Source organism: Brienomyrus brachyistius, chromosome 1, assembly GCF_023856365.1.
Source record: "Brienomyrus brachyistius isolate T26 chromosome 1, BBRACH_0.4, whole genome shotgun sequence".
In the NCBI taxonomy this organism is placed as follows: domain Eukaryota; kingdom Metazoa; phylum Chordata; class Actinopteri; order Osteoglossiformes; family Mormyridae; genus Brienomyrus; species Brienomyrus brachyistius.
This window is the reverse complement of record NC_064533.1, coordinates 1,711,159-1,726,766: the sequence shown is the minus strand read 5'-3', so window position 1 is coordinate 1,726,766 and position 15,608 is coordinate 1,711,159. Positions and strand designations below refer to the sequence as shown.

The following is a 15,608-nucleotide window of genomic DNA, read 5'->3' as shown; positions in this document are numbered from 1 at the left end:
CATGGCACACCTGTCCCCACGTTCATATGGAAGAAATCTCATCGCAGTCCATCACACTTCCTACTCCAGCATGTACGCTCCTGGCCCCAACACTTTCCTACATCTCAGCTCCCTCTCTCTTTCTCTCTCTCAAGAACATAGGAGTCAGTGCCCAGGGCACAGTGACATGCAGTGATGGCAGTGGGAGGTATTTCTATGGGACCCATAGTCTCCAATTTTTGAGGGAAGGCTCATAGTCCGATAACCAGGAGAGCAGCACGCCAGGGAGGGCTGAACATAAAAGGCCACCAGGGCACCTTGAATTAATTCAGCTGGTGCAACCATGGTGACACACTTCCACATCTCTTTCATGTCTTTTGTGTGTTTGACACAAAGTGACTGAAACCTGAAACCAGGACCTACAAAGTGTTCTTCCAGTTCCTGTCATCTGCATCCTTCACTTCCTCCAGACGGCATCAGCTCTGTCAGACTGCATCCGTCTTCCAGTCACTTACCCAGTATGGCGCTGAGCGTGAGTGGCGGGATAGAACCCCAATCAAAGCCATGAGAACCCTAAACGCGACCCAGCCCTAACCTTAATCACGAGTAGTCACAGACTGATAAAACACTGAGGTTATACTTGTGGGGACCAAAAAAATGTCCCCATGAGGTATAAAGTTACATAAAGTTTTTATCACATTGTGAGGAAATCTGGTCCCCACAATGTAATAATTACAAGCACACCCACACACGCGCAGAATCATATTTTGCTGTTATCTTAGACATGCCACAGTGCCCAGAGAGAAACCCAGAGCATTGTGGGAGAAACTCCCCACACAGAGGAGGAAGAGGATCAGCTGAGGAGGTGCGTTACAGTGCAGCCACCATGCCACCATCCTGCCAAGCTTGGTCATGTAATTAACAGGGTCAAAGTGCCACTTAGTAAATATCTGGAATGTAATAAACCATGAGCAGGCAAAAATTCCTTTAATAAAAGTGCTTTATTGGCAGAACCATAATAAAGGTTAACGAATTGAATTGCATTGAGGCGTAACTAATGGGTTTGTTAAAAGGCCAATAAACGGCTGCTTGCTTATGAGATTAAGTCCTTGTCTTATTGATTCGTAATCTGAACAGATATCGGTTGATAATGTAAGAATATATGAAAAAATACATTTACTTAATGTTGCGTGCGACTTACTGAAAATACATTGTAAGCTTCTGGGGGGGAAACGGCAGCATGGCTACTTAAACGACCTCAAACAATATATCCTCATTTTGTTTAGCAGCCTATTTATTTCCTCATGTCACATTTTTTAATTTGCATAAGTATCACCTCAGATCAAAAAGGTACATGTGTGTCATTTTCATATCTGTGCATGGAAACGATAATCTATTTCAGAATATTAAAACTGTTATTCCATTCTACCATATACCCTCCTCCATAACCGCTCACCCAGTCCAAGGCAAGATGGTATCTCACTTAATCATGGCGCACGCCAAATTTAATCTGTGAGTCGGACTATGGAATAATGTCCGAGTAGCTAAAGGAAAGTCATAGAAACACAAGAACATGAAAATTCCAGACACAGAGCCAGGGCACCCCCCACACCCCCCATCCTAGAGGTGTGAGGCTGCGGTTTGACACACTGAGTCACCCATCAGCCCATAGGGACTTCTGCTGCTGCGTTATTCCTGACAAATAGTGGCTGGGCGCTTAAGACCAAAGGGCGTCAAATGATGTTAGCGCAGCGTTAGCAACACGTCAATACAGCAAACATGCCACGCACAACACACACAATCAATTCGGCTGCAGGTAAGGCGCCCGGGAATAGAGCGACCGGATCACCGCTCGGCGGTGGCCGGTCAGCCACTGACCAATGACTTTTGCTCATGCCACAGCCTGACAAACTGACAAATGGCCATGACGCTCGCCGGATGGTTCTCGTCTCGAGGGTGCTCTCATCTCGAGCTCACCGTCAAAGGATACACACCAATGGGTTGAATCAGGGATTTGCATAAACCATGCAAAATGGCAACTGGAGAGAAATCCGTAGACAAATGCCCAGTGGCATTCATTACTGTCTCACGCCTCTTATGTAGTCTTATGCGTAAGGCCGTGTAATATCTCGGACAAATGCTACTTAATTACATTGTAGGAAGGTATATTCAGAAATGGCAATAAAGTTTGACTTGGCTTAAGGTCGTCAGCAAATCTAGTGATGACCCAAGAGAGATGACCCCCAAAGTAAGGGACCACCGGCAGGGGTACAGTAGGGGGCACAGATACCCTGGCAGGTTCAGAGGGCCGTCAAATACATTATATAATATAATGAGTAGACCCAAGACGTGTGTCCTGCTGAACATTCTGGAAACGAGTCAACGGAAAGAAAGAGAAGAAAGAGAATTTGCGGATGGCCGAAACTGGATACCCCACAGGGATATGGAAAGTGAACATCAAGAAGCTTAGTGGCACGTGCTGGGAGGAATGGCTGGGTGGAGGAATTCCAGGAGAATACATGACAGCGTGACTCGTCAGCATATGACTAGTGACCTCAGCCCTCATCTACAGCGGAGAAAGGCAGGCTGAATGAGATCGCACCACCAGTGATCCGCAGCCCTCAGAGACTCACAAAGAAGTACTTGACTATTTCTGGCACTTCAATGACACCCAGGCGCTAGTTTTCAAAAGCAGGGAACATTGCAAACAGGCAGCACTCAGTCCTACACGCTGAGCATGTTTTAACAAGCCTGTGTTCTTGGGCAGTAATATGCCTAGTAAATGGAGCACCTGTTCAACCGATGGGAAATGGACCCTCGTTTAATTATGCCTTGTTTTTTTGGTTGGCTAATTGTGTTTTTTTTGTGATAATGAGAGCCCAATGTGTTTATTGTGTTTTTCTTGCTTAACATCCATGCCTCGGCCTGCTGAATATAATTAACATTTAAGTAAAATATGCTAATAGTATCTTTTGTAGCTTCATACTACTCATACGGAAACATACATGTAACTGCTGGTGAACACTAATACATTCCTTCCATCTAACCATTTTCTGAAACTGCTTGTCCTAGTCAGGGTCACACGGGGTTCAGAGCCTGAACAATATGGGCACATGGCAGGGAACAACCCAGGATCATCACAGGGCACAAGGCAGGGAGCAACCCAGGGTCATCACAGGGCACAAGGCAGGGAACAACCCAGGATCATCACATGGCACAAGGCAGGGAACAACCCAGGATCATCACAGGGCACAAGGCAGGGAACAACCCAGGATCATCACAGGGCACAAGGCAGGGAACAACCCAGGATCATCACAGGGCACAAGGCAGGGAACAACCCAGGATGAGGCGCCAAATCATCACAGGGCACACTCACACACCATACACACACACTCACGCACCACACACACACACATACACCACGCACTCACATACCATACACACACTCACGCACGCACTCACACACGCACACCTATGGGCAATCTGGTAACTCCAAATAACCTCAGCATGCTTTTGGGGGGAAACCAGAGGAAACCACATGATGACACAGGGACAGTGTTAACCACTGCTCCACCATGCTGCCCCACATTCCATTCAACTCAATTTATTTTTATATAGCGCCTTTCACAGCAGAGTCTCCCCAAGGTGCTTTACACGGGTGTGTTGTGGCAACACAACAAAATCATTAAGAGAGAAAAATATAAAAACAGGGAGAGGGGAAGACAAAGAAATGAGAAAAAACCAGACGACAAAGGAGGAGAGGAACCAAAAACTCCCAAGAAGGGGAATAAAAACCTCTGGGGGTCTGAGGTCAACTGGCTGCCCCCCACTGGGCTTGCTTGCTAAAAGCAAAATTTAGACTCTGATCAAAGTTCAACGTTGGCAATATATTTATGATATTATATATGTTCAACATTTCTAGCTCAGACAATAGAACAAGATTATTGTAGATTCTGAAACACCACAGGGTGTCATAATGTATTACAGATACTGTTATAAAATTATAAAACTGTACACCAGAAAGTCATAGTTTGTATATCTTTTAGCGGTGACTGATTTTGTTTTCTACAGAATTATGCCTTACATTGAATGACTTCTAAGCTGGTGAGATACAGGTCTTCTCAATCCATTCAAGCATTAATAAAACCAGCATACGCAAATTCACATACAGCATCATATACATTTGCCAAACTCGTCTGCAGGTACAGATGTGAGGCACACACACAAACACACACACACACAAACACACACACTGCTACATATCGATTGCCAGCATGGGTGCAGGGGGATCGTCTTCATAATTTTTTCCCACAAGATATTTGCAAAACACGCTTCCACACAGGTGGCCAAGACAAATATATCATTATTGAACGGGAAGATTTTCAAACTATTGGTAGCCTAAACCACCCGGAATTAAAATAAAACAAAGATGAGTGCAAGCATTAAAGTAAATCAGAAGAGCAATTAAGTAATAATTATATGCGAATAGCTGTTAATGAGCATATTATGCGGATGGTGCTCATGTTTCCAGGGCTGAATCCAAGGAAAAGGATATGTTACCGATTAACAGTCATGATGAAGAACATCTGCGATTGCACAGAAACACAGCATCCCACAAAGAATGAGGAGAGTGAAACTTCATTCACGGCAGAGTCAGCCAGCGGGCAGCACCCCGATAGGAACTGGGGTTAAGGGCCTTGCTCAGGGGATTTGAGCCAGTGACCTTCTGAGTCCTAACCCGCTGAGGCACAACCCTCCGAGTAAAGGTGAAGGTCCCATACACCCGGGAAAAGCTGAGGACACCCCGGCACCAAGGTAGGCGGCATTCAAGTCGGCTACACGTCCGGCCAGCGCGGCTGTTTTGAAAGCGAGCCTAATCCTCATGGCTGGGTCATGTGACTTTGACTGGCACTCAATGGAAGTGGAGAAGCTAATTTCATAAAGCAACTCTAATGTCATTCAGGTCCCCACAGCAGAAATCCGACAGGCAGAACTGATTATTACGCTGCTATTCCTGTTTTTACTTTGCTTGATGATTTTATCCAAAGCAACATACAATCTCCTCATATTTCCAGATTAATGTGAGGCTGAAATAAAACATTAGCATCTCAATTGCAGTGGTTACTGAATAACACACCCACCCACGCAGGTTTTCCTGCAGAAAACAAACTTCCAAATAAAACCTAACTAAGGTGGACAGCTGGAAAGAAGGAAACGAAGGGAGATAATGAATTTCCTCATGCCGAGTCTGTGCTGTGTAATGCCTACATCTCAGATGTGATATGAACACAAAGTGAGTTTGATGGCTAGTGTAAGTCTGGGTGTTCCCAGGTCAAATACCCAAAAATGTGAGCATAGGTAGCCTGCACAGGCCAAACAAGTCCTTCAAACTTTCTGCTGCAAATTAGAGGCCGAAGCCACGGTAGATCACTGGATCCCAAGGCTTCCTACAGCCCACACTGCGTTGGGTCAGCTGACTCCAGAGCCAGGGATTCGTTCTGAAATATTCTCATTTCCCAGCATGCTTTGCTTTTCAAGAGAACTGGAAACATCATAGCTGTGAAGTGCCCATTCACTATCTCAGGTATCGTCAGGGCCATAAAAACCAGCAAAGCAACCAACATCAAATCCAACCCCACCCCATGGAAATTGTCGTGGGGTGGGGATGTTGATAAATAATGCTGTTTGTCATTAAGCCACACTGCTGGCATGGAATAGCTACCCAGGGGGGACCAGACCATGGAGGGACAGGCTGTGCGTTCAAAATCTCCCTACCTCACGTTCCGTCCCCCCCCCCCAATTCATGCCTGCAGACCCTTGTTTGGCTGCCAGCAGCCGCGGCTAATGCTCGGCACTCCGCAACGTCCCGCTGGGCCCTGGAATGAGCATCCTCCTCACTGCCGCTGGCGTCCATCACTTGCCGACCGGCCACGGTCATGTGCGTACCTCCCCGCCATCACCGGGGAGAGTTATAACAAATGCATATTCTGCTCAAATCCCCAGCATGTGAAATATATACATGTTCAGTCTACGCATGGCCTATTTGCATATCCAAATCGCAGATGGTACAGAAAGTAAATGACACAAAAGGCTTTAAAGCGAATAGCCAGAGGAAATAAGCAATAAATCATTCTTGGCGATAGATATATTTAATGAAATATTACAGGGTCGCTTTCATCTAGTATCAGGGCGCCACAGCAGACTCTCCACCATCTAAGAACAAATAGACAGATAAATAGAAACGCACAACACGATCACATCAAATGCTTTGATGCATGCATGCCGAAGCCTTGACTTCTGAGAGCCAGATACCTGAAATGCATTTTTCAAGAATTATTTTTTACAATAAACAATGATGGAACAGTTCATTAAGCCAGCATCAAGGTGTCTTGAAGAAAAGCGCCACCCAGTGGGTAGGGGAAGAACTACTTTGGCAGGTTGTTTACACATCTGTAAAACGGCTTATTGATTCCCTGTTCCTATCTGGCTGCTGTAATTTATGTAATTTGTTTAGAATGCAGTTCCAGGGGGAAACGCCGCGTTCGACTTCCCTGGTAGCCAAACGACGCGCCGCAAATCTCCCATCTCCTGCCAAAACACCAGCAAAAGCCCATCTCGGAAAAGTGTCCAAATCGCCCCCCCCATGGATGATTTCCGGCCCGTCCTCCGGCCCAGCTGCTCGAGGCCACCCTCCGCTGGCTGACAGGCAAAGGTGCTGCTGCCAGCTAACTTCTCATGCTGCCACGTCCACGCAGCAGGGGACTAAGCACTTACCATCATTTCACGGTGGATTTTTAAAATGGAGTGAAGCCTGAAGAGTGCCAGCATATTCTCACTTTCCCAGCATGCTGAGCGAAGGGGAGGCAAGCAAGAGCTAATGTGGGCAAGGGAACCAAAATCTGCAAAGAAGCAGTGGGAGGGACACGCAAAGGCGGCATCTGAAAGTCATGTGACCGCGGCTTTCTCAGCCCCCTCTAAGCCTTGGTCTGCTTCCCCTGGTGGGTTTTGTCACCATATCTTTTTACAGACACACTGCACTGATTCACCCAGCGGTGAAATGCTTGGCACACTGTTCTGACGGTGGTGATGTGTCACCAGAGGCGTGTTTATTGTTTATGTGGCCCCACTTGAAGAGTCACGTTGGGGCCACATTCACTACTGTGGTGACTGCTTGTGGCCAACAGGGGGTCCCAAACCCCCAAAACACAATGGATGACGAATACACACTGCCGCTGGTCACTATGGTGTATGTGTTTGGGGGGGAGAGTTATGTTACCGTCAGAAAGGAGGTGCCTGTCTCTTCTATGGCTGCCTGTTTCCTGGGCATTAATACAGAATGAAGAAACTTCTCGTTAGAAGTAGCCCACGAGGTTTCTAAGGCGAGCACAAACGTCAGCTTCAAAACCAGGCGTGCCTGTGCCTTACGTCGACAGCAGCAGCTCCGGGAAGCTCGTCCTCTGCTCAAGTACAAGTCATCCTTCCTCTGAGCGCAAACTGGGCCGCAGTCTCCCTCCAGCCTCTCGCGTCTCATTACCGCAGAATGATAAACAATCGACGGCAAAATGCAATCTGCAAGCAACACCTCATTTCCGTTCTCTGACCTTGCACGGCAGAGTCTGTTTTTTCCGTTCACCTTTCGCTTACATGCCCCTTTGTTTAATGCGGAGTTTGCCACTCAGGCACTGTGTGAGTCGTACTGTATCGAGACACTGGATTGGCGAATTCTGTAATATGACTGCCATCTACTGATAGTGCCCCCAAACTGCAACTCCCAGATAAAACTGCAACAAAGGATTAACAATGCCTTTAGAAATCGTTGTAGCTGGTTGAGCAAATCATTGTTTTATACCAGAAACATTGTTATTCATATCTGGTCCCCCATGTTAAACAGGTTATATACAAACAAAGAAATGTCAACTACAAAAAAAATAGTACAGTGTGAGTGCGTGTTGTAAAAAAGTGTGTTATTTCACATGGAGATGCCTAAGGTTGAGTATTTATTGTTTATATTTGCAGGCTTCCCTCATTTAGTTTTGACCTCCCGCTTCTCGCTTATCATAAGGCCGTACCTCTCTTCTGAGCCGTGCCTCCAGACCAGAATGAAAGTGTTTGTCAGAGAGAAGCCTCACTTCCTGTAATCCCCAGCAACTGAGAGAATCCCTGTATTAGCGATATATTGTACAGAAACATTATAGCAACCTTGCACACATCTGACAGCTTTTATTCCAGCTAATTCAGCTACAAACGATGCTCTGCTCCTGGGCGTCACCTGGGAGCCCTAAACAAGCACAAAGGGATTCCCTCTGTTTTCAGGAATTCTTCCTCCCACCCAGGGGAGACCTTGCCCACCCAATACCCAATGAACCAATAAATCCAAGCTCAGTTAGCCAAACCTGCCACAAAAAACACAGGGGGGGGGGGGGGGCGCCTAAAACCGGTCCGACAACATAAAGAAAAGCAGATTAATCACTGTCAGCGCTAGAGGTATCCCAAATCCATACTGTGTCCTTGCTATCAAGACGCATGGATATGGTTAATGAGTAAGCCTCTGTGACTATGTATCCAAAGCATTTCTTTCTGTGCAGCGCCCTTCCGGGTATAACTATCCCGTAGCATCAGGAATGGCATCAAAAGGGACATGACAGTAAATTATGTTATATACTGTGTGTAAATGAGTGTATAATGCTGACACATGCATGCAGTGTCACTGGAGGGGGGCAGAGGGGGTCCAAAAACACACATGCAGGAGGTGCTACTTCACTGAACCTCTCCTGCTGCAGCCCCAAAACAGAACAGGGGCCTGCATCATGTTTTTTGAAGCTAGATTTCTTGCTTAGCCAGATAACTTCTCAGATTTAAGGTAGTCTGGGCTAAATGGGCCATTTTAATCGGGGGAGCCCAATAGGCCGATCGGGATCTACTGGTCGATCGGAAAGTTAGTGTGGGTAGATCGCATGGCATAAAGAAAGCGAGAATGGGCGATATCCTTTTATCCATCCGCACTATGACATTTGTCACTTGATTGACATACAGGGCAGCAAGTCTGACATCTGATCTGTTTTTGACACACGGATCATCTCACCAGCTGCAGAACTTTAACAAGCTACCGAGTCACCTAGTTATCCGCCAGTTAATTTCTACTAAACTTAGGAATGGATATAAAAATGAATGGGGGAGCTGGACCAAGTAAGAAGCCAAAGGGATCCGGAGGATTAAAATTTCTGTTAGGCTGTTCGGAAAAATAGAAAATCCAAGACTTAAACAAAATGGCTCCATTTTCTGTAGTCAAAAACAGGAGCTCATCTCATTTCATTTCCTCCCTGGTTAGAAAAAAAACATGCCCCCCGCCTGTCCTGCTCATTATTCACGTGAGATTAAGCTCGTCCCGCTGCAGACAAAGACCATAATGCTTTCAGCTCACAGCCTTGATAAGTTTAATTGTTAGAGCCATTATCCTCCACTTCGTAAAACAAAGGGAAAAGAGGGAACTCATTCATATTCAAACTCTTTAAAGGAACAAAGATTTTAAAAACTCCTGCTAAGAAACAGTATATTTATCTGAATGATTGAATGGCCATCTTCAACTGGTAGTCACGATAATGTGTGATGTGATGTGTGATGTTTTATGTGACGGACGCGTCCAATAGCAGAGCAGCTAGGTGTGGTCTCTTCAAAGTACCTTGATTAACGTTCCCCAGGAGTCAGTCATCATTAGCAGCAGTGGATGACAAATTTAAATTGTCTAAAAAGTTGTAGACTGTACTCATTTTTCATTATTGTAATACATTTTAGTGCTTCCTCTATGCAAACAAAAGATATGTGTTCGGTCGGGCATCTCATATTTGGGCTCTTATTCCCACTCCCAGTTGCAAGCACTTTGTTCTGTTCCAGTGCTGCACATCGCCAGGCAAATTGCTTCCAGTGACTGCAGGTGGATAGAGCAGAGCTTTTGGAAATGACCCTTATTTTTCGGTAAAGCTCAGTGTCTGTGGAGAATAACAAAAATATGAGTGAAGCCAATTTCAAGGCCCAGCTGTTTTCTGAATCGGCTAAAAATGCACATTGGCACACCGACAAGGGGTTTAGCTGAATACTATAAGCCTTGGTGTACAGATGGGGGGCTGTTACCGTTGCCTTATCGCAGGCCTTTAAGACAGGAATCATGCATCAGCAGGCACATATTACAGGGGATTTCAGCCACCAAAAACGCCAATCTGACTCAGCCTGACTGAAAACCCACCCAATGTCAGGCCTGTATACTCTATGAATGTCTAGGAAGTGTAAAGAGAGAATCTGTGCAATATACTCCCATTGGGGTCTCCTGTAGAGCCCAAGTCTTTTGGAGTTGGCTGATGCGGTTTCTTGGCCATGATTCAGCCAAACACATATTGACACTGAGGCTTTGATGTCAAGCTGCCAGCACTCCCATGAACAAACAAGTGAGAAGGCTTTGCTCAGAAACCGAAATGTCTTCTCTCTCAACAAATATCAATCAGTGCTACCAGATCACTGTTTGTTCGTGTCGATTTCTTAAGAAACCCCCTTATAACCTGAAATGTGAGACCCTGTCAGTGAGGACACATCGCAGGCTGGCTGTGGCCACAGTGGGCTGCTGTGGTCAGGATGATAAAGGTTCTTGTTTTCTCACTTTACCTGTGAGCTTGACGGAGCAGAAAGCAGGATTCTTACTGCAGTAACACCAAATTTCGCAACCAAATCTCTGCATTTTCGGTACAAGAGAATTGTGGCCACACAACCAACTCCTCACAAAACTTTGTGCATGTGACCTTCCTTTTCAAACCTAAGATCATCTCCAGTTTTTCATGTCACTTTCCAAGACTATTTAGAAAAGTGTGTCAGTGTTCCCAAATCCAACTAGGAAGAAAAAAAACACCATGTCAATATCACAAGACATCCCCCTTTCCTCTCCTGACCTCCTATACTTCCTTGCTCACTGATGACAGCATTTCTGATTTTGAGAACCTTTAATGGGGAAGCTGCGACGATGCTCATCCTGCACACCTTCTGCCTAAAACAGTAGACAAGGAAGACCTCCACAGGCCATACACCAGCACTCCACTCACTAAAGGGAAGTAACCCAGAGACTATTCAGACTGGAATCTGCGCATCAGAATGACATAGGAAACCTACAGGGATGAACCATCCAATTCCTTTAACTATAACCAAGAGGAAGCTCCTGTGTCACCGGCTGGATCTCTTTGGTTATTGAATTAGTGAGACATGAAGGCTTTCGGGCTCATTGTCTTTCACAGTGTAGATAGTAACTGTCAGTCCCCTGCAAGAATGAGCAGAAAAGCTGGTCTTGGGTTCCGGAAACCTTCTGACAGAAGTTAATGGCAGACAGTTTAACTAACCAAGGCATCTGGCAGATGTAATGAGTTCAGGTTCCTCGGCGCACATGTGACAACCTCAGCTGTCAACTGTCAAGTTTGGAGAAGGGTCTGTGAAGCACCATCAGCAGGCTACTGATGCATGCAGCTTTCAGAGCAGCAAGTATGCTGGGCTTCTGAGGAAATGGGTGACACCGCCTTTCCCACAGATCATTCACCAAGTCGGGGCAGAGGCTACCCTGTGCACCTCTCTCGTCGCCCTTGGTTTCTATAGAATAACCTGAGGATTTTCAAGCATTTCCTTGGACGGTAACCCAGGCAGCTAGTGCACAAGTCTTTCCATCACGCTTATTCCAGCCCTCTATTCATTTTATCGTCGACAGCAATGGTGGATTTCACAGTGGGCCATGAATGGACGGCTCGAGCACAGGGCACATTTCAAAAGCATTATTACTTATATGCATCCACTTGGCAGGCAGTCTTACACGGGGTCACACCAAACATGTGGGGGTTTCTTAGGACACACTGCAGCAGACTGTCAGAAATCTTCTGCTTTCTCTTATGCTTCTTGGTGCAGCTCCTGTTTCCAGGCATGTGAGGCCCTTTGTCTTACCCTCCACCAAACGTGTGGCCATATCTTATTCGATCGATCAAAGTTGTAGAAGCAGTGTCCAGAGAAAACCACCTTCCTCCTCTCAACAAGTGATCAGGTTTCCTCCTTTAAATCGGCTTTGATTTCACGACATTCGCTTCACTCTATGGGTTAACTTTGACCTTGAAAGTCAAACTCATTTATCTTATCTTACAGAACCCTTTCATTTTTCACTTACCTTTTATGTTGTCTCACTTTTGTAAGCAAACTAAAATCATCCAACAAGATGCAACAGGCCAGAAATATTTCCTTTTCATCCTAATTTTGGTGTCTTGGATGCACTGAGACTCAACAAAAAAACCTCCATTCAGTCCTGTAAGTGGAGATTGGATCTCGATGATATTACACTGTCTGTGGTCTCTGGGTTCCAATCCTTGGCCAAGGTCCCTGCATGTCACTGGGAAAAATGGCACAGCTCCCACGCAGGCCTCTGCCCAGGGACACTCTCACCGGACTCCTGGAAATCCGCATGCTGCCTTTCATTCCTGCCCCCCCAGTCTCATAAACCACATGTGACTTCAAGCACGAAAATGAGGAGCTTGGGTGGGTTTCATGCCAATGTGACGCAGAAGAACAGAATGGCCGGTTCTGACTCATTCCTTTAAAAATATAGTTTACCGATCTATGTTTGTGTAGTGCGGCAGCTCAGCTGACACATCTGTGGCCTCGTACTTCCAGGGATGTGCATTTGTTTCCTGTCCTGGCTCTGTGTATATGCGAGTCTGTGTTTGTCTGTATGTGTGTGTGTGTGTGTTTGTCTGTATGTGTGTCTGTGTGTGTGTGTGTGTCTGTGTGTCTATGGGTGTCCTTCCAAAGTCAGAACTGCCGACCATGCGGTTTAGGTGAACCGGCCAAGGTGAACTGAGGTGGGGGGCATCCTCTACAGGGTGTACCCAGTCACATGACCTGACCGCAGCTTCCTGGAATAAGCGTTATGAGCCTGCACTGGATAAGCAGTTAAAGGAAATTCAAATGGATGGAGATCTGTGTCTGTCGGAGAGCGACATGCCAAGTCTTCCCCTCAATTAGTCATCCTTCCCAAAAAGAAAAAATACCGGCACTCTGGGAAGAGAACAGAAGTCCCGAGGATTCAGAGATTCCTTCTTCCCAGTGACGTCCTTGCTTTTCTACATCAGTATCCCTCTTTTTCATGCCGGAGGATGGTTTAGAAAACTCTTTTTCTTTCAGAAACCATCAGCTGCATAAAGACAGCCTGTCTTGCATGTTCCTCTTCAGAGGCTGTGAAGGTCGCCCCCAGCCAGAGAAATAAATGACAGTTTCCAGAACTCCTCTTTGGAAAGGTGAGTTAATTCGCTGGGGGAAAAAAATGGTCTCCATCCTAAAAGCATACAAACTAAAACAACAGGCGGTCAGGAAATCCAGGAAATGAAAAATACACCTCATTCACATGTGCAGGTTAGAAATGTGTGTAGAACATTATCATATTCATTCCATTACATTCCTCTCATTTGTTTTAAATTCACAATGATATGCTAAACAGTTTGAATCTCAATTAACTACAATCTCTGTTTTTAAGTACTTCGAAATTAAAAGTTTCCAGAATACAAAAGCTGAAAAGCAATTAAATCAGGGGTCGTCATCTTCTCCTGGAGGTGGGTTTCATTACCCAGCACAAGCAACAGGAGGTAAAGGAATACGCTTCCTAATGAAAGCGAAATGTGCAGCCATTCAGACCTGCTAGAGGCTTCCAGAACATCGACGATGACCACAATTAATAGCAGCAAGCTTATTACACATAAGCTAATCCATGGTTAGAACCCTGTTATTTTAGAGTACAGAAGGAGGAGACGCCCTATTTCCACGTATAATCGCAACGGCCATAATGTGTCTGGAGAAAAATGAGACTAATTTATTTCTTGCAGATGGGGAGAATTTTCGCAATAAGTTTTAACAAACTATATATATGGAAACCATTTTCTCTGCAAAGTGCGATTCTTTTTAAAGGTCTGTCTCACTTCTGCTACCAGAGTTGAGAAGTGCTGGTTTAATAACTAAAAAAAATGGCGAAGGTCATACAACGGCAGGAGAGACAGGCCAGTGTGTCCCAGGAGGGCACTGAGCACACAGGGCTACAGACACGAGGCACTATACCTCCAGAGCTCTGCTGGAGACCTCAGGTCCCACGTTGTTCTGAGGGAAGAAACACAACAAGCATACATGAAAACACAGCACAGCCCCTTAAAAAAGGCAGCTGTCTCACACAGACCAAAAGTAAATGGTGACCACAGGTAGAATCTGATAAGCCAAACGGGGGCAGAGTGCTGTGCTTACCTGACAGGACATTGTACTCATGTCATTAATTGCCAGGGAGTCTTTATTCCTGGGGAGATTCACACTCACATGAGCCTCGTCTCCACCCTGGAAAAAATCACATCATCTGTAAACCAAAAAATATTCAAATAGAACCAACTAATACGGAAACTAATGGTGACTAGTTGGCCATTCCCAGTACAAAGTTAGGATTGCACTGAATATTTACTTTAATATGAAATAGCTTTTTAGTATTTTATAACCTTCACGGACTGCCTGGAGGAAACTGTCAATTTGTTAGCTGCATTTAGCGCTAAGGTCCAATTTCCTCCTGGACACAGAATGAGCTCTCGAGGAAAAATCCCAGCCAAGCCAAAACACAACGCGCCACATTTTCCCTTTCACGGGAATCCCGCTTTTACATACAATACTAAAGCTGACTTAAATCACCCGACCCTCCATGTTGAAGTACACAGCAGGACAGATAATGAAAGTTATCGGAACTGTGAAATTCTCTTTCGCAATTGACAAGTGTCGATTCCTACTGAATTTGCATTTTACTTACGATTACCAGAAGACCCCAAGCGATGTAAGCCAGTTGTGTTTTAAGTAATACATTTCATCTGTGAATCAATACTTGCCGGGTAGATTTTTAACGTTATGCATTGTAAATGCTCACCTTGAAACGCCCAGACACGTGTTGGGTCGCCTTCCTTATGAGGAACATGTACTGGTGCAGCTGGTGCCGGTACAGGAGCGCCGCGAGCCAGGCTTCCCCGCGCATCCCGCGCACCTGCGCAAGTAGGCACCGCTCCCTGTCGTGCCAGCGGACCTTCTGCTCCTTGGCCTCCAGGTCCAGATGAGCGAGCTTCGCCCTGAGCACGACGTTCCGGGCTCGGAGGGTTGATAAACAGCAGTGGTCGCCCCTGAGCAGGTCTTCGTGGAGCAGAAGTGAGCCGCATCCCTGCTGGCACATGCCGTCCGCCCTGTAGGCGCAGCGTTCCCGCATGTGCGCCTCTGCGTCCTCCATCCTAAGGGTCTCCTTACACCCCCTGCAGCACGCCGGACGCAAATCGCACATTTGACGCGATCCCCAAATTCTGCCACCTGAGGGTATACAGTTATATATTTCTAAAGCTCCTGAGGGAGATTATCTCCCCTGATGATCAGCTGACCGATAGGGGCAGGATTTAGCTGAGATCACTGAGTGAGACGGACCAGCCGAGAGGTGGACGGGTTTAAGCGGTGCATAAAAGCAATAATACAGCCGGCATGGAAAGCATTCTCGCCGGAGAATGGTCCGGAATTCGGGCGAACAGCTTGCACTGAAAGCTGGTTCGTGCATGTAACTTGCA

The 15,608-nt window shown here is 46.0% G+C and overlaps 1 protein-coding gene across 1 annotated transcript in view; it reads right to left on the bottom strand.

Moving 5' to 3' along the window:
* Positions 1-15,315, bottom strand: part of LOC125739863 (PDZ domain-containing RING finger protein 4-like) — an 86,511-nt gene extending 71,196 nt beyond the window's left edge. The window contains exons 1-3 of the mRNA XM_049010388.1: positions 14,933-15,315; positions 14,275-14,361; positions 14,095-14,133 (exon numbers count right to left, since the gene is read on the bottom strand). Of these exons, the coding sequence (XP_048866345.1) occupies positions 14,095-14,133; positions 14,275-14,361; positions 14,933-15,283 (477 nt within the window). The 5' untranslated portion in view covers positions 15,284-15,315. The remainder of the gene's footprint in view (positions 1-14,094; positions 14,134-14,274; positions 14,362-14,932) is intronic.
* Between the last annotated feature and the right edge of the window lie 293 nt (positions 15,316-15,608).